Source organism: Brassica oleracea, chromosome C5 (assembly GCF_000695525.1).
Source record: "Brassica oleracea var. oleracea cultivar TO1000 chromosome C5, BOL, whole genome shotgun sequence".
In the NCBI taxonomy this organism is placed as follows: Eukaryota; Viridiplantae; Streptophyta; class Magnoliopsida; order Brassicales; family Brassicaceae; genus Brassica; species Brassica oleracea.
The window spans coordinates 36,625,479-36,645,841 of NC_027752.1; the positions used below are offsets into that span (position 1 = coordinate 36,625,479).

The 20,363-nt window shown below is 38.8% G+C and overlaps 1 protein-coding gene across 2 annotated transcripts; it reads right to left on the reverse strand.

Moving 5' to 3' along the window:
- Positions 1 to 3,920: 3,920 nt before the first annotated feature.
- Positions 3,921 to 16,664, reverse strand: LOC106344090. Of its 2 annotated transcripts, XM_013783477.1 has the most exons (4): positions 6,297 to 6,528; positions 5,931 to 6,221; positions 5,220 to 5,826; positions 3,921 to 4,539 (listed from the first exon to the last, which is right to left on the reverse strand). In XM_013783477.1, exons 1-4 carry the CDS (start codon positions 6,451 to 6,453, stop codon positions 3,957 to 3,959), a joined length of 1,638 nt encoding a protein of 545 aa, XP_013638931.1. In that variant the 5' UTR covers positions 6,454 to 6,528; the 3' UTR covers positions 3,921 to 3,956. The 2 variants fall into 2 exon arrangements, with proteins under 2 accessions (XP_013638931.1, XP_013638930.1); XM_013783476.1 differs by lacking the exons at positions 3,921 to 4,539; positions 5,220 to 5,826; positions 5,931 to 6,221; positions 6,297 to 6,528 and adding exons at positions 14,681 to 15,880; positions 15,973 to 16,230; positions 16,311 to 16,664.
- Between the last annotated feature and the right edge of the window lie 3,699 nt (positions 16,665 to 20,363).

The window sequence follows — 20,363 nt, forward strand, 5'->3', positions numbered from 1 at the left end:
TGCCTCAATTGGAGAACTTCACATGTACCTCCAAGTCCAATGCTCAGGTTGCTATTACTCTGTCATCCTATTTTGTGAACACTATATGACTAAAAAATGTCCCAACGAATATTCACTCAGTTCTCTTCATTAAAACCCATGAAGCTGATATCCTTTTAAGGCTTGAATCATCGGTGTCCTCCAGGAAAAATGGCTGGTCTTACGTTGCTTGCACAGCTGCAGGGAATTGGAAAAATCTGGGACGTCGCTCCGGTGCATCAGGTACGAAATACTCATACTCACTCAGGACTAAAACAATACAAAAGTTTCAATAAACATTTTCACTATGACGCACTTTTTTCCAGGTTATGTTTCGAGTTGGCTGTTGACGATAGCCACAACAGTGCTAGATTTGTGGTGCTCTACTTCTAGACATAAATGACCGAACATACCAAGAAAGAAGCACTCACCCCAGCACTCCATTCATCTTGCAGTTTTTAAATGGTCAAGGTTGCTCTCATTATAACACGGAGCTTAAACCTATGACAGACTAATGGTGGTGGCGGGTCCAGAGCTACCAAGATGCCTAGAAGAACTAGTTGTGGAAGCAATGTGTGTTCCAAATTCGCGTCACGCGTCACGCCTCACAATTACACACCCAACTTCCGAACCTTCACTGTCTCTGCAAGCACTGAAAATGTGGTCCTCAACACTCAGTCAGAGGTTGGCTAAACTAAGTTTTAATTTAATTTAAGTTGGCACTTTTTGTAAAAGAGTCGGGCAGTATCATCAAACTAATAAAAACCTACACATATTCTTTTAGTTACAGAAATTGCAGGGAGAAACAGTTCATACCGACAACTAGAAACAAGAAGAAATAATGTATGCTAGCTCTTTAGTTACGTTACGAGTCGCAGACCAAACTCTTAAAACTATTTCATTTTCAAGACTTATTATTAGTTAGGCTTCCTATGCTTGCGGCCCATAACCAATAACTTATTGAATTGGTAAAAGAACCTTTGATATCAACACACGAACCAATCTACAAAACTTCATCAGTAACTAAACAAAACTCAACACATGATATTCTGTCAAATACACGTCCGTAACTAAAACCTTCACAATCGACTCTTTACAACACAACAGCCCCAAACAACAATTGCTAAGTCCCTCACCGTCATCTACTTCCGGAAACAAAAAAGCAAACTCAAAAATTTCAAAGCCCGCGCTTGCGTAACAATTAGTCAACCTAAGATGTACAAAAGGAGTCACAATAGTATTGGTGATTGTTTACACTGTCTGTGTTATGTGTTTAACCCAATGTTTTTAACTTACTGCATCAAAACATGTGCAGAAAGTAAACTTATGCTGAACTAAACATAGCGTGAACATCGATGCTCTTAGCATCCATATTGCTCTGTTCGGATTTCCTTAAATTCGTTCTTGAAACTATTTTGTATAGTTAACAAGTCCATAAATAAGACAAAGTCTAATAAATATTAAAAACATGTACCATTATCATTACCACAAAAACATACAAAATATACAATATATTCCTCCGTATGGATATGCACATGTATCGAAAATATATCCCACCTCAAAGAAGACCAACCATGTTAACTGCTTTTCCTACACGGAACATCCACAACAGCAACAAACTACCCCCCAGATCATAACCATCCGTCAACCCTCTTCATATACTATGTAGCACGGGGACGTCTATTTAGGTGCCGTACCGGTACCGGAAACATTTCGGGGACGGGTACTTCACGGGTACAACACTGGTACGGTTTGGGGACGGTTAGAGAACATAGCTATGAGTAAGACTAGTTTTCACGGGACATAATGCTTGTGCAATTGTTATTAAACTGTCACTGTTATTTTGCTTCTAATTTTAGTTGGCAAAATAGACATATTATAGTAAATTATATCTAATTATGTTAGATTCACTATATAAATTTATTTTTTTTATAAATATTTTATATTTTTTACTAGTATATATTTGCCGTACCCGTACCCATAGTTTTTAAATTTTCCCGTTTCCCGTCCCCGCTTCCGTCCCCGTTTCTGTCCCCGTATCCGTCCCGGTGCATCATAGTTCATATACAAATATCGAAACTAAACAACCCAAGATAAAACAGCGACTACATCTCCGGGCTATGTGAAAGGCCCCGACCCGGTTTCCCTTCCGCCGGTTCGTCCTCAGTTCGCTTGCCCCGACCCAAACTGGCCCTTTACGAAATATTCCCTTTAAATACGATTTTTAACCAGTTTTCCTCTAAGAGGTTCAGTTCAGTACACAGGGTTCACTAAGTCTAATCCAACAACTTAGCAGTCTACTAGGAATCGCAGCATAATAAACATGTACCTTACTGCCTCGGTACTTTGTTATCTGATAATCCATCCATACATTCCTTCCTTTCGGTCTTCCTGCTTCCCATCCGTCTTATCCAGCCAGCTCGATCTGATACTTAACCGAATCCCCTTGTTCCTTAGTCACTCATCCAACCATCCCCACGTGACAAGTAAACAGAAGAAACGGCTTGGTCTCCGACCAGCCATCCAGTACAGGCAGTACGCCAGTCTTGCTAGCGTTCCAGAACCAGTCACTGATCAAGCCTAGATCAGTCCGTCCAAACTCGGCCTTACCGGCCTTTATCCAGTCAGTAACCATACGCATCAGTAAACTCGTGCCTCATGCCAGACGATCCTCATCAGTACGTTACCCCATCGTTCCTCCAGTCCTTGGTTCCACTTCACTCGCTTCAGTACGTCCGCGACTAGATCGCTATCTATCCCATTCTACCCAGTCCGTACTAGAACTGGTACGGTTTACGCCCAGACTCGGTCTCACTGTCCTGCGATCAAACTCAGACCCGCATATCTCGATCATAATCCATTCATCGTTTAGTATCCAGACGGTCTGCCGATTGAACATGAACCACCAGTACACGGCGCCGATCTGCACAGACTAAGCCGACAAACTCTGTTCTGTGGCTTGCGCACGGACCCACGGTCAGTATCCGCCGTATACCTCAGTAACCCGACCCGTTCCATCATTCAGTACGCGACTTGCCTTCAACGACTCAGACTACGCCGCACGCACCATCGCTCTATAGCCGGATAGTCAGATTAGGACCCGATCGGCCCTTCTCTGCGCACTCCATTCCTCTCCGTGCTTCTCTCTATTTTTCTCTGTATATTTCTCTCCCCAACCGTGTCCAGAAAAGATCCCTCTTTCTGATTCCTAAAAATCAGATTAAATCAGTGGTTGGACGGTTTCCACCCCAAAACCGTCCGTCCACAACCGCTCTCGCGCCCCTTCAGTCCGTAACCGTCCTAGACGGTTTCTCCCTCGGCCAACTGCCTTGTCAGTTTCTCCATAACTCATGCAGTTCCAACTGCTCTATAACCGCCTTAGCTGTACAGGAACTGCTCTGGAACTACTCCTGTAACCGGCCTGGTAAACTATTCCGAAACTGCTTAGTAACCGGCCTGGTAAACTATTCCGAAACTGCTTAGTAACCGTTCTGGTAACCGCCTTGTAACCGCTTTGCTAACTGCTTGCTAACCGCTCCAGTAATCACTCAGTAACCACCTCGGATAACCGTTCCCATCAGTTTCCTTAGCTTTCCAGTACACGTTCAACTCAGTACATGTTCCCCAACAGAACGTATATCCAGTCAGTCCTTACATAGACTACTGATCTCGGAAGACAAGTCCAGCTGCCTTGTCTGAATCCATCCAGCTTAGTCTGACAAGCTCAACTGCTATGTTCGGACTGACAGTATCGTCTTAACCTGACTAATACTATCCTGATGACATGTCCAACATGTTTGTCCCGTCCGACCTTGGACTGATCCAGTTCAGACTGCGAAACGGGGATGCTACACTATGCCCCTAGTTTTTTAGAATGACGTGGACACGCTAACATACGACTACAAGAATTTAGAGTAAAAATGCAGTAAATATTTATTTTACACCGACTGTCTCTGCAATAACTCAAAAGCTTTGGCAAGAACCGGCTTGAACCGGTTTATATCAACGGTCACGTTCTGCCCTACCAAATAGGCCGACTTGAACGCCGTCCACCCGCGTTTCGCAACCGCCGATGGATCTCTAACGACCTCGTGATCGCGGCCGTACTGCCGCACAAGCGAGCTCTCCTCCGCCTCGATCTTGTACTCCAAATACGTCAGGTTCATCCCCTTCGCCGGCCTTCCGAAATCCGTCTCCGCCAGCCACTCGAATCCACCGATCGGAAGAATCTGAAACACCACCGCGTTCTCCGGCAAGAACACCATGTTTGTAAGCCCCGCGCCGTGAACGCCGAGCATCACGTCGCACGAGTTCACCGTCTCCGCGAAACTCGCGACGCCTGTGTTCGCTTCCGCCACCACGACTTCGAATCCGATTTCTCCCGCCGCGTTCGCGATCTCGTCGGTGTTCGTGAAGGCTCGCGATCTGGCTCTGGATATAATCAGGATCCGTGGCCTCCGCCGCAGACTTTCTCCGGTACTCACGGCGGCGTTTCTCAGCGAGTAAGTGTCTCTTAGGAACCTCCGGAAATCGGACATGGAATACTCGGAATGGGAAGGATCGATCGTCAGCTCTTTGAAGTACTCTGGATGGCGATTGAGACCGACGACGACGGTGGTGAAACAGTGCGTTTCATCTTCTCCGTCGATGTAAATCAGTTCGTAGTTCGAGAGACTCCTCAGTATCTCCTTAAATTTGTTGATCCACGGTTGATTCTTGTTCGTCACGAGGAACCGGACTTCTCCGTTGAATCTACGCGCCGTCGTGAAAAGAGGGACCACGACGTCGGTGAAATCGTGGAAGTTGTTCATCGTGTAGCCTCCGAGAGAGAAAACAATCGCCGGAACGCTGTGATTCCTAACGCATCGCGATGAGAAATTAGCGTTCTCTAAATGGTCAGCGTTTTGTGTTAATTTCACCGTCCATTCTCTAACGCGACTCATGGCCTTGTAAGCCCCCCGCCGTGAACGCCGAGCATCACGTCGCACGAGTTCACCGTCTCCGCGAAACTCGCGACGCCTGTGTTCGCTTCCGCCACCACGACTTCGAATCCGATTTCTCCCGCCGCGTTCGCGATCTCGTCGGTGTTCGTGAAGGCTCGCGATCTGGCTCTGGATATAATCAGGATCCGTGGCCTCCGCCGCAGACTTTCTCCGGTACTCACGGCGGCGTTTCTCAGCGAGTAAGTGTCTCTTAGGAACCTCCGGAAATCGGACATGGAATACTCGGAATGGGAAGGATCGATCGTCAGCTCTTTGAAGTACTCTGGATGGCGATTGAGACCGACGACGACGGTGGTGAAACAGTGCGTTTCATCTTCTCCGTCGATGTAAATCAGTTCGTAGTTCGAGAGACTCCTCAGTATCTCCTTAAATTTGTTGATCCACGGTTGATTCTTGTTCGTCACGAGGAACCGGACTTCTCCGTTGAATCTACGCGCCGTCGTGAAAAGAGGGACCACGACGTCGGTGAAATCGTGGAAGTTGTTCATCGTGTAGCCTCCGAGAGAGAAAACAATCGCCGGAACGCTGTGATTCCTAACGCATCGCGATGAGAAATTAGCGTTCTCTAAATGGTCAGCGTTTTGTGTTAATTTCACCGTCCATTCTCTAACGCGACTCATGGCCACAAGGTCACCTTTTCGCGCGTAAGGTCTCATTTGCCACGTGGAATTTCCCGAAAACGCAGATGTGATCGCCGCAAGAATCGTCGCGGATTTACCGTGGACCCTTACGTCGCCGTTTAACTCGCATATCTCTGTTCTTGATTGCTTCTTACATTTTACCGTTTCCTCCATTTTATTACCGTCTGAAAGTTCACGAAAAGAAAAAAAAACATATTCATAATCATGAAAATACGTAGAAATTGATGAAAACGATTAAAAAACAAAGAGAAAAGTTAAGAATGTGAACCTGAAACAGATTGTTCATTGGAGATTGAAGTGGGTGTAGTACAGTTAAACAAATCAAGATAATTCTTGGGCAAGCTTGTGTCGTTGCAAACACTTAGCTTGTCATCTTCAGAACTGGTTAAGCTCTGCGTATTTGTAGCGTTTGATGTAATGTTATTTTGAGTCGTCGGGATAATGAGAGACTCAGAAGCTCCAGATGTTGTTGTATAGTTGCTGTTAAACGCTTGCGATTTATGCGTTTCTGTTACTCTCAGTATCCTTAGACCAGTGTCCACTGATAATTGCGTTTCCACTGAAGAAAGAAGACGTTAGTTAATTGCTGTTTCCGCGTTTTCTGGCGCTTTGAAAGCGTTGTAAAGGGACTTACTGGTTGGTAATGGGTTGAGATAAGATTTAAAGATGGTGCAAAGAGTGAAGACGAAGAAAAGAGAGGCAATGAAAGCTCCATAGCCAAGTCTCTTCTGCTCGTTTTTGCTAAAGCTACGAGCAAGTATTGTATGGTAAAGAAGATCCTTCTCTTTCATCTCTATCGTCTCTTAAGTTACGCAAAACTTTTTATTTCCTTGTGCTGCAAGGAAATTCTAGAACCAGGGTTTACTCGGAAATGTAGAGGTGAATCAATGTTGGAGATAATTTTGTAAGAAGTATGTAAAAACTACGACAATGCTACTCGTGTTCAATGATTTTCTGTGAATGTCGGGATCTTAAGACAGGATCACGAACAGAAGTTCTACGTGTTGAAGATCAAAAAAATTTAAAGTTCAGTTTATTATTAAAAGAACAGGATTTTATTAATTAATAAGTCTTGCCGGCATTGGAGAGTACTGCAAGGATTTGGAGGGCATGAAGTTGTTAGTAGAAGAACAAGTCTTAGTAAGAAGCTTAACGAATGCACCCCACGATTCTTCTTTTTAATTAGCTACGTTTTAATGTAAATTAGTGTATATATATGATGATCACCAAACCATAATATAGAAATAAGTTTTGATTACATATGTAAGATACTCGATTTCCTAATATTTATTCATTTCTTTTCAATCTTCAAAGACGGCAGCCGTATGATTTGTTTAATGTGATTATGTCAACCATCAGTTAATATTCTTTGGGAGAATGATTTTTCCTGCTGGTAAATTTATTTTCTCGTTTCTTCAAAAAAAAAAAACGCTCAAGGCTTCTACAATTAAGAATCTTTCACGTATCATCATTTGGCTGATGTAGTTTCGTTCATCCAATGAGAACAGCTGAAGTTGAAATCATTGGCAAAAGAATGATAGTCTTTGATACCATTCATGACCAGATTTTTCATTTACCATTCATCGTTGATAGTCTTTGTTAATGAAATTTTACATGGTATGATAATCAAATAAATAGATGTATAGGAACTTCACTATTTATTTTAGTTTGGGGACGAGTCTTGCATTCTCGTCAAAGCTATTTATAAAACTTTTACAAGCCTATCGGAAGTCGAAAGCAGTTTTAATTTCGAACTTTTTCAAAGTTTTACTATTTATTTTGTAAACTTCTATAAACTATTTGAAAAGCAGTCTTAATTTCAAGTCAGTTTATACATATATATATTTATCTTTATAGTATTTCCCATTTTTAGCCAATTTTTTTTGTACCAATCTTTTTTGTTTGTCGATTTCATGTTCTTTACCGACTTCCGATTTAATTAGTACTTTACTTTCTACTCAAAACAAACAAGACATTTCATAAATGTCTTTCATCGACTTTATTTATTTGTAACGAACTAGGATTTTGATTGAAACCATATTCAGGTGTTGACTGGTTTCCCCGCTACCACCAGCAAACGCAGCTTTTGCGGTTGGTAGCGGTTGACAGCGTTTCGAAACAATCAAATGAACCGCTTTGTACCGCTCAAAATCAAAAGCTCCTTCCCGCAAGCATTTGCGTTTGCGTTTGCAGTTGCGGGCGGTTGCGGTTGAAAAAAAATATATATTAAATTAGATTTAGATTTCATATATATCCTAACTAATCCACATCACGTACATCTACCTATATATCCTAACTAATCCATTTTTAATTAACGTTATATATGTGTATATTTGATAATATCTCATTCACGTTAACCTAATCCAGTTTCAATCCATTGAAATCATTGCTTCCAACCAAGAAGAAAGTCAAGAGAACAACGTAAGTGGATTATGCTTTTATTCCAGTTTATTGTTTTATGATTTCTGATATGTTTTGTTGTTTAAATTCTCTGAATGACCAGTATATCATTCATATATATATTTGTATGTTTCGTAATTGGATATATGTTCACCTGGTCTTTGAATAGAAACTACAATGGTCAGATGAGATGACTCGTTTCTTGTTAGAACTGATAACGCTGGAAAAACAAGATGGAAATTCTAAAGGCAAAAACTTGAGTGAGCAGGGAAAGCAAAATGTTCTCAAAGAATTTAAAAAACAGTTTCCAGTTGCGATCACTTGGAACAAAGTGAAAAACAGACTTGATACTTTGAAAAAGCAATATGAAATCTATCGTAGAATTACTTTTGGGTCAACTGGTCTTGGATTTAATAGTAGAACAGGTAGTATTGATGCACCTGAGCATTGGTGGAAAGACAAAATCAAGGTACACATAAAGCCATGTTTTCACGTTACGTTAATTTTCTTGTTTTATATATTTCTTTTTAGTGATTATTTGTTTTTATTTCTAAGGCTTACCCTGAAGCTTCGAAATTTCGCTCACATCCGTTGCGTTTTATACCGCTTCTTGACGTGGTATTTCGAGATGAAACTGTCGTGGTTGAGGAGTCATGGCAACCAAGACGTGGTGTATATCATCATACTCCACGAGTTGAGTTAAGTGATGAAGAAGAAGTTCAGATTCAAGATTCACATGATCTTGATCTTATGGAACAAGATGACACAGCCTGGTTAGAAACTCCAATGAAAGATACTCCAAATGTTATCGAGACAGATCCTGTAATGCCGTCACAACAAAGTATGAAAGATACATCTCGCCGAAAGCGTAAGCGCAATCCAGTGGACTCCACGCTCGATCGTATTGCTGCGACAATGGAAGACCGAAATGGTATTCTAGAACAGATGGCATCATCTACATCTAAATCAAAGTCAACAAATGCAACTGAGGAACGTATGGCTCTTGTTGTCAAATGTGTGAGAGGAGTACCTGATCTAATTCCAATGACAGAGCTATATTGGGCATCACTTGACCTTATTGCAACAAATGATGTTGTGCGGGGCTTATTTATGGCTCTTCCTGATGATGAGAAACTACCTTTTCTGAAACGTCAAACTAAGGAGTCCCGTAACGATTTTTTTGATGATTAGCTTTAGTTGTTCTTTTCATAGGAATTTTGCTTTCATGTTTGCATTTTACTTTTGACAATGAGTATCTTCTTTTGGTTTTGTTTGATTTGAGTTTTCGGTGGATTCTTCTGAGCTTACTTATTTATTTATTTATTGAAACTTAGATGACAAGAGTTTAATTTGTTTCAGGAACCAAGTAACGTGGAGTTGAAAACAATCATGGAAACTATTGATGCTGATGACCAGGCTGTTGAAGCCATCTTATGTATTGAGCGTAGTCGTTTTTCCCTTTAGAGAAAAATTAAGAACGGATCCTGAAAGTGGGCTACGTATAATGCATCAACTGATGTATGAGAGCGACACACAATGCCTCCATGTTTTACGTATGAAACAAAGAGTGTTTCTTAAGCTCTTAAATACACTAAAGTCATACGGTCTTAAAGACTCTCATTGGGTAAAAGCTGAGGTTGCTTTAGGTATGTCTCTCAAGATTTTGGGACATAACCCATCACAAAGGAGCATAGCAGCAGAGTTCCAAGTCGCACAATGGACTGTTACAGCAAAATTTAGTGATGTTATTAATGCCCTATGTTGCTTGCATTCAGACATAGTTTCATGGAAAAGAGAAGAACCGGATGAGACACCACCACGAATCATACATGATAAGAGGTATTTTCCTTATTTTGAAGATTGTATCGGGGCCATAGATGGTACTCACGTTCGTGTACGTGTTGGTGGAAATAAAAAGATCACATATTGGAACCATCATAATTATACTTCAATGAACATACTGGCAGTGTGTGATTTCAATATGAAATTCATATATACACGTATTGGAGTTCCGGATCGTGCACATGACTCAAAGATATTGACATATTGTGCACGTCATGATAACTTTTTCCCATTCCCAAAGTCGGGGAAATACTTTCTAGTTGATTCAGGCTATCCTAACAGAAGAGGTTTCCTAGCTCCATATAGAGGTGAGGCCTACCATCCAAATCATTTTGCTGGACGTCGACCAACCACTGTACGAGAGATGTTTAACAACAGTCATTCCTCTTTTCGGTCAATAATTGAAAGGACGTTCGGAGTGTGGAAGGGAAAGTGGTCTATTTTAGAAGGTCGTGTTCGCTATGACGTCGATATGCAAGAAAAAAATTGTTGCAGCAACTATGGTGTTGCATAATTTTATTCGAGATTCTAATATAGATGACATCGACTTTAATGATGCCGATGAAACAGAGAATTATGAAGCTGGTCTTGAAGGAAACACATCTCCATCTCATGATGATCATGGAGTTGATCGAAATTATGATCCGACAGCTGATGCGTATATGTCAACTATTAGAGATGATATAGCAAGAAATATATGGGATGATCGTTAACTTGTGGTCAGCTTGCCAGTTTTTCTTTAATATATCTTTTTAAAGTTCTGAAAGTAACCATGTTTTAATTTTATTAGAAGTCTAGAACGTATCTTTATGTCTTCTTTGTCAGTTTTCACTTTCTTTTTAACATTTGGAGAGTTTATTGTTTATGGAACTTCATTGGTTTTTCGTTATTCTTCTGGCTCATGCTTTTCTTATGCTTCTTGTTATGTCTACTTGGATTGATGTTGCTTGTTTTTAATTAATCAATCTTGTGTATATATTCGAACACAATATATCAAAACCAGTATACACTTGTACGCTAACCAGATATACGCACTTGTGCGCCAAAAAGTTGATTACCGAAACGGCGGGAAAAATTCATTACCCGCTAAATATATAGTTAGCTAGATAAATATAAAATATTTGTTTACCGGAATTTAAGATATGCATCTATCCCAAAAACATGTATGCTTATCTAATAAGCTAGTATAAAAATTGATCGATGTCAAACAAATACACAATTTGTTGTTGATAGCACACATTCTTTTTAGCGACAAAAGAAGGTAATTCTAGTCTTCTTTTATTGTTAACTTTTGGCTCTATTTTATATTTCTATCAGTCAAGTTCATTTGTTTTCTAAATGAGTTTTTATACTATCTAATGTTAAGAATTGATAATTATGGCTTCACAAGATATTTTGGCTTCTGCTTCGATGACGGTATGCTATTTACTATTAACTTTGTCTTTATTGGATTGCAAAAAGTAAATAAATTCACTATGTCTTGGTTTTCAGAAAGTTACATTGACGAAGGAGATGACACATACATTACTTGAATGTATAATTGTGGAGAAACAGAGCAAAGATGAAGGCAACAGATTTTTTAATTTGTTCCAAAAAGAAAATATTGTCAAGAAGCTTAATGAGCAATTTGGAATAGAGATGAGTTGGAAGCACGCTAAAAATCGTTGGGATTATTTGAAGAAATTTTACAATATGTATAAGATGAATCCAGAAAATCCACGTCTCGGAACAAATTTTTTTGAGTATGTTGCACAGCTTGATGAAATATTTGGTGATTATTAGAATGCATGAAACAATAATCATGCCATAAATTTAATTGTTTTTAATTATTATTTATTATTTTGTTATTGGATTTTAAGTTTATTATTTTTAATCAAAATTTTTTATAATTATTTTTTGTCTATTAAATATTCTTTATTAATTATTTTTATATATGTGGGTGGGTGGGTAAACCAGTCAAAAATGATCTGTAAACGCAAATTGTCAAATGTTGTGTCAGTCATACAAAACGCTTAATAACGCTAGAAACCGCAACCACCCGCATCCGCAAACTCCCGCAACCGCAACCGCAACCGCTGCGTTTGAACCAGTCAGACCCTAAAACTCTGCAATCTTTTGAAATATTTTGAAATGATTTTTATTAAGCTTAATCTTGAGATTTACATCAAGATTAAATTAAACAGAAATTGAAAATGAAAATGAAACTTATTTTATATCACGTGCTTTATTTTACACTGACTATGCAACCGTTTTAATCCATGGATAATGTTCCATTGCAGTACCTGAAGGGATACACAAAGATAAACATCTTTCTCAAGCAAACTGATCAATTATTATGGATTTAGTAGTAACAACAACAAAAATTATTACCTGTTGCTGAAACTTTGGACAGAGACTGTAGCATCAAGAAGAATGTCACCTTGCTTTTTTTTATTTTTTATGAAATGTTAAATTTATTGATCAAATAGAGGGTATATGTACATGAACACTCGTAAAGAATATAAATTCTATATCCTAACTATGTGTGCTAAACCACTCATGATATCTCGTGGACGTGATTCTGTTCCTGACGACTTTGTCTATAATGCGCGCAAGCTGACCTACTGCACGCGTCCGATGGTTGTGTCTAAGTTCATTCTTCTCGATCCATATGTAGTAGACCGAGACTTGAAACACTAGCCTCACAAGTATAGATATATAGATAGTCATGTGACCTGGCTGTAAGATACTGCAGTGTCGTGTTCCAATCAGGACTAGCCCCATTTGACAACAGCGTTCCAGTTACCTCCAACCAGAGTGTAAAAGTGTAGGGACACGCAAAATATAAATGGTCCCTTGATTCCTCAGGCTCTCCACAGAAGACACAACCTTGTATTTGACCCCAACTTCTCATTCTACTGCATGTCGCTAATATGTATTTAACCGCCATCCACGTTATATAACTGAATCTAGGAACTCCTTGAGTAAACCACACTGCCTTACTCCACTCTTTGAATTCTCCTTGCGTACGAACAAGATTCCAGGTCTCTCCAGACGAGAATAGACTCTGGTACTCCGTTAAACCATCTTCCACATCAGTAACTAGATGAATTCGATACTCTTTAATCCACTCAGCCAGGCCTCTAATGGTCGAATCTCAGCAGTTGCGAAAACGCCATTCATTTCCAACGAAGACTTCATCTATGGTAGCATTCTGCATAACCCCTAGCTGTTGTGGACCACTATCCCCCACGAGATCAATCAACCTACCTAGCGGGTGCCACAGTTCAGTCCAAAATCGGATAGACTTGCCATTGGGAATCTCCATTCGTAGAAATTTTTGTGCAAGAAGCCGGAGCTTCAGCAACTTTTTCCACACCCAAGAACCTACTTCCCGCTCCTTAACATCCCAAAAAGATTCATTGCGAATCAGGTAAGTCCTTACCCAGGCAGCCCATAAGATGTCTGAAGCTTCAAACAACTGCCATATTAGTTTCAGAGAGAATACATGAACTACATCCTTTATTCTTCTCACTCCTAACCCACCTTCTTCCTTCAGGGTACAAACCTCCTCCCATGAAATCTTAGCTTTACTGGTTATGTTTGGCGATCCACTCCAGAGAAAAGCAGAGCACATACTCCCGATCTCGTCAATACAGCCCTGAGGAAGAGAGAAGGCAGCCACCAAAAGTTGGTTATACTAGCTATAACAGACCTTATCAACTGCAACCTTCCAGTGTATGATAGGGCTTTGCTCGTCCAACTTAGAAGTCTGTTACGTATCTTCACCAAAAGCGGTTCATAATCACTACATGACATCAACTTCGTAGTGAGTGGTAAGCCCAGGTAGGTAATCGGTAGTGTTGAGACAGAGAGGCCTGCTACACCGGCCGCAGCCTCAAGTTCATGTTTCCCTCTTCAAGCTGCAAAGACAGTGGACTTCCCCACATTGATACATAGGCCTGGCATACTAGCAAACTCTTCGAAGACCTCAAGTACTCCTGCTAGCGAGCTTGGAGTCCCATCAGTAAATATGACAATATCATCCGCAAAGCTTAAGTGTGTCAAATGAATTTCCTGACACGATGGATGGTAACCAATCTTCCCTACTGCCACTGCTTTATTAATGAGTTTCGATAGCACATTGCTCACTATTACATACAGATATGGCGAGAGAGAACAGTCCTGCCTGATGCCTCTTGTACTTGGAAAAAATCCTTCTAATTCACCATTAACCGAGACTGAAAAGGTTGCTGTCTGGACACACCTCATAAGCCATGTAACGAAAAGCTCGGGATAATTCATTGCTCGAAGAGTTGCTTCCACAAATGACCATTTCACAGTATCAAATGCCTTTGATATATCCAGTTTGACGACTGATCTAGCAGATATCGACGGTTTGTGGTAGTCTTTAACCAATTCTGTAGCTACAAGTATATTCTCAAGCAAGAGTCTACCTTCAACAAAAGCGCACTGATAGTGTTCAATAGCTAGAGGCAGCGTAGCTTTAAGTCACCTTGCTTTCTCTAAAGCCATGTAAAGCTTTAAGACGAGCTATGGCCCACGCGTTGTTCTTTGCTCGAATGCATATGCCCATGTCTTTCTCTTGTCTCGCCTCGTGCGGCTCTTTTTTGTATCCACTGTTTCCCTTATAGCTTGTTTAGTGCATGTAAAGACTCTTACCAACATTAATTAAAGAGAGTTTGATTCCCTTTTGGTTATTCAACTCATGCAAATGTATATAACTTATTAGTGATAAAATTCAAATTTAAGTGTTTAATGATAAAATATTCCGATCGGACTATCATAATTTACAGTATACGAATGCAGTAAACTATTTATTTTACAGCGACTGCTTCTGCAGTAACTCAAAAGCTTTGGCAAGAAGCGGCTTGAACCGGTTTATATCAACAGTCACGTTCTGTACCAAATAGGTCGACTTGAACGCCATCCACCCGCGTTTAATAACCGCCAACGGATCTCTAACGATCTCGTGATCGCGTCCGTACTTCCGCACGAGCGAGTACTCCAAATACGTCAGGTTCATCCCCTTCGCCGGCCTTCCGAAATCCGTCTCCGCCAGCCACTCGAATCCACCGATCGGAAGAATCTGAATCACCACCGCGTTCTCCGGCAAGAACACCATGTTCGTAAGCCCCGCGCCGTGAACGCCGAGCATCACGTCGCACGAGTTCACCGTCTCCGCGAAGCTAGCGAGGCCTGTGCTCGCTTCCGCCACCATGACTTCGAATCCGGTTTCTCCCGCCGCGTTCGCGATCTCGTCGGTGTTCGTGAACGCTCGCGATCCGGCTCTGGACAGAATCATGATCCGTGGCCTCCGCCGCCGCAGATCCACGGCGGCGTTTCGCAGCGAGTACGCGTCTCTTAGGAACCTCCGGAAGTCGGACATGGAGTATTCAGAAAACGAAGAATCAATCGTCAGCTCTTTGAAGTACTCCGGATGGATCTTGAGGCCGACGATGACGGTGGGGAAACAGTGCGTTTCGTTTTCGTCGTCGATGTGAATCAGATCGTAGTTCGAGAGACTCCTCAGTATCTCCTTGAACTTGTTGATCCACGCCTGGTTCTTGTTCGTCACGAGGAACTGGACTTCACCGTTGAATCTACGCGCCGTCGTGAAAAGAGGAACCACGATGTCGGCGAAAGCGTGGAAGTTGTTCATCGAGTAGCCTCCCAGAGAGAAAACAATCGCCGGAACGCTGTGATTCGTAACGCAACGCGAGAAATTAGCGTTCTCTAGTCGCTCGGCGTTTTTATCCAATTTCACCGTCCATTCTCTAACGTTATTCATGGCCCCAGAGTCTCTTTTTCTCGCGTAAGGTCTCATTTGCCACGTGGTATTTCCCGAAAACGCAGACGTGATCGCGGTTCGAATCGTCGCGGATTTACCGTGGACTCTTACGTCGCCGTTTAATTCGCACACCTCTGTTCTCGATTGCTTCTTACATTTTACCGTTTCCTCCATCATATTACCGTCTGAAAATTCACCAAAACATTGTCAGAATCATCAAATTATGTAGAAATTGATAAATTCATTAAAAACAAATACAAGTGTCAAGAATGTGAACCTGAAATAACTTGTTCTTTGGAGATTAAAGTGGGTGTAGTACGGTTAAACGAATCAGAATGATTCTTGGGCAAGCTTGTGTCGTTGTAGACACTAAGCTTGTCATCTTCAGAACTGGTTAACCTCTGCGTATTTGTTGTATTTGATGTAATGTTGCTTTGAGACGTTGTATAGTTGCTGCTACTCAACGCCTTCGGTTTATGCGTTTCTGATATTCTCAGCATCCTGAGACCAACGTCCACTGATAATTGCGACTCCACTGAAGAAACAAAGAAAGAACGAAAAAACGTTAGTTAATGGTTGTTTCTGCTTTTTCTGGCTCGTTGTTAAGGGACTTACCGATTGGTAATGGGCTGAGATAAGGTTTAAAGATGGTGCAAAGAGTGAAGACAAAGAAAATAGAGGCGATGAAAGCTCCATAGCCAAGTCTCTTCTGCTCGTTTTTGCTAAAGCTACGAGCAAGTATTGTATTGTAAAGAAGATCCTTCTCTTTCATTTCTTTGCCTCTTAAGTAACGCAAGACTTTTTACTTTCTTGTTATGCAAGGATATTCTAGAAATAGGGTTTACTCGCAAATGTAGAGATATGTTGATGTGAATGAAGGTGTGTGAGCGAGGGAGAGGCTTGAATGAAGTATATAAGAAGTCGTTCTACGACAATGTTACTCGTGTTCAATGATTGTTTCTGTTAATGTTGGGATCTTAACACAGGATCACTAGAGAAGTTCTACGAGTTGAAGATCAAAAGATTTAAAAGTAACATTAGAATATTATTAAAAGAACAAGATTTTATTAATTAATAAATTTGGTGGTTGTCGGCATTGGAGATGAAGGATTTGGAGGGCATGAAGTTGTTAGTAGAAGAACAAGTCTTAGTAAGCAGCTTAATGAATGCTCCCCACGATTCTTCTTTTAGCTTATTTTTAAGCAAATTAATAGTATATTTTTAAGTAAATTAATATATATTGAACACAACTATAGTACTCGAACTAATTATTAAAAAAATATGGTTGACAAAAAAAAGTAAATTAGAGTACTTATAAGAATTACAATGGTTACTTCATTATAATTCTAGGCGAAGATTATGAAAAACATGAAAATATGAAATATATATTTTTTCTTACAAATCAATATCATTGGTTGCAAATAGGCCTGAGACGGATCGGGTATCCGGGCAATTTTAAGATATCTGGATCCGGATCCTTATCCGGCGGATCCATAATTTTACTATCCTTATCCGGATCCGGGGTTCGCGGATATCAGGGTGTCGGATATCCTTCTAAAAATTATAATATTCGGCGGATATCCGAATCCGGATTTGGATCCTTAAAATAAATAAAAAATAATATTAATATATATAAAATATTAACAATAATTTAAAAATAAAAAAAATATATAATGTTTTTTAATTATTTCTATGTATAATATTACAAAATTTACATAAAATTTATATATACTATTATAAAAATGAAAATATATTAAATAAAATTAGTTTTTATATATAGATATTACTATTTTTGAAATAGTTATTAATAAAATTTACGGATCCGGATATCCGGACATCCGGATTTTCGGATCGGATCACGGATCGAATCCGGATCTCGGATAAAAGTTCCAGACCTAGTTGCAAACACACAAGTTAGGAATCACGGCATCATATCTTAACAGTCAGTTAGACTATGATTAACCCAGAGTTCTTAGAGTGGGGTTCTTAACTACCGCTAAGAATCCCGTCCTACGAAACCTAAGTTAATCATGCTCTTAGTTCTCGGTATACTTTGTCATACTCGGTTCGGCCGGTTATTATTACACTGAGTAAAAAGTGAACATGCTTTAAATTATAAATGGATTGTAAAAGTATTTCAGAACTATTTGAACTATGTATATATTTGTTAAATCATACCATCCAATTGTTATGACAAATTAAAAATGTGATCGTTAGAAATGTTCAAAATATTTTTTTTAAATAGAAACGAAAGGAACAATGTGGTTGACTGTTATGAGTCTTATGACAAACCAAAATCTAAATGATTGATTGATTGTTCGTTCTTTAGTTTTTTGTTTCCTTGAGACCAATCAACGAAGGATGCAGAATCAATTTTGGCATGAAAGCTATGAATCAACTAACAGTTGGTGCTATTTTTTTTTATTTATTTTAAGCTTGGTTGTTAAATTGTCTTTGGACTTTTTTTCCCAACAATCTCTAATTATATTTTTCATTTTTATTTATATATGAATGTAATAAAGTATTTTATGTAAAATATATACATCTAATTAACTGATTCAATTTAAAATTTACCAAGTAACTAACCATAATAATTATAATAATAATAATAATAATTATTATTATTAATTAACCATAAATATTAAATATTAAATTTTACCTTAGTCTAATATCAGCGGATCAAGACGAAAATAATATAAATGGTTTATGACTTTAATGACATAGGCGGATGTGATTCATCTAATGCTAAAAGTGTATCATCACTCAACTAAACCTACACTGGACTGGTTATAAATATAATCATACGTGCATTTTTCTCAGTAATGGTTACTTCTGTTCATAATTTTTGGCTATAACTTGAGTCGTATTACTGGAATCTGCAAGACTAAACTTGATTATAATTAACCCCCAAAAACATATATATTGTATAATCCAAAACGGGCGGTGATTAACTCAACACCCTATTGAAATTTGTTAAGCAAAATATGGATTTTTTTCTTCATTAGTTAGGTGGTGATTAAAGAAACATCATAATAATAATAGCAATATAAGTTAGTTGTTAAGGAAGAAAGAGACATTCTAACCAGTTCCGTGTCTTATAGCCTATATGGTGGGTCGCATGACGATGTACGTGTGCACCTTCAGTTTCAATATACGTTTTTGTTTGATTGAATTAGTAACAAAGAATATGCAAACATATATTATTCAAATTATGGGTAGTGTAATCGGTTATATAATTGCTAATTTATGTTTTATGATAAATTTGGTAAGAAATAAAAAACGATTGTGATCAGACGATACACATAACTTTATGAATCATTATTTATACAATAACTGTTTAACATTTTAGAAATTCTGAAGAGAAGAATGCATGGATTTTTATTTGAAAGTAGAAAATTTAACTCATATATACAATGAGATGGACTGTAACAAATAATTAGATATTCAATAAAATAATAATTATATGTTAAGTTAGACCCTATGAAAACATGTATTTCTTTGTTAGTCACATAATTATCTAAGTCAAATCCAGTGTGAAGACATTTATCTTTGGTACTCCTAAAAAGGAGAATTATATTTTCTTGGTAAAAAATGTTTAGAAAAAGGAGAATTATATATAGGCGTCAATGCTATAAGGTTTATATGTTTAGCGGTAAATCCAAAAACAAAAACGTGGAGGACTCTTTTTGATCACTTATGCAAGATACTCAATTTCCTATTATTAATGCATTTCTTTTCAAGGACTAAATTAATCTTAAATGACGGCAGCCGTATGATTTGTTTAAACTTTAAAGTGATTATATCAACCATCAATTAATATGTAAATTTATGTCGTTACAAAATACTAACGCTGAAGTTGAAATCATTGGCAAAACTATAAGAGAAGACGATGAGGAACTTTATGACCAGATTTTTCATTTACCATTCATAATACAGAGTCTTTGTTTATGAATTTTACATGGTATCATAATCACATAAAGAAATGTATAGGAAAATCACTGCTAGTTTTAGACTTACATGCTTGTTTCTGATAAACCTCTCGTGTTATATAACCTTTAATGATTTTTGGAGAATTTTTTTTTTAAAAATAATGTACACTTTAGATAGAATTATGGACACAGTTAATTTCCAGCAACATCCACTGAAACTCATACAGAAGACAGTATATTTCAAAAACAGAATCAGTAATTTGTTAAATAATTTTTTTTAGAAAATAGATATGTAGAAGTAAAAAATAAAAGACTAGTAGTTGGTAGAGTTTTAATGATGGCCACGAAATTGATCTTGAGACCCAATCCGTAACAAGGATCAAACAAAAAAATCCCCAGGGCAGTGGCCTCAGATCAACAGCGCGAGGCACGACTCACGACTTTAAGAATCTCAAAGTTATAATAGGAATATTGAGTGCACATATAAAGTTTTTTTTTTTTTTGAAAAAGGGCTTACACATATAAATTTTCATCGAGATAATCGAACTTATTGAATTATAACTTCATTGATTCTACATGGAAATAAAGTAAACACAAAACTAGTTCAAAATACACTAAACCAGCAAGATTAATTTTATCTGCCATGTTAATACAACGACTTTTTACGTGTACTTAATTATTTCTCTTATGCATAGTAACAAAGCGATACTAGTTATTAAACTATATGGAATCTTAGCAG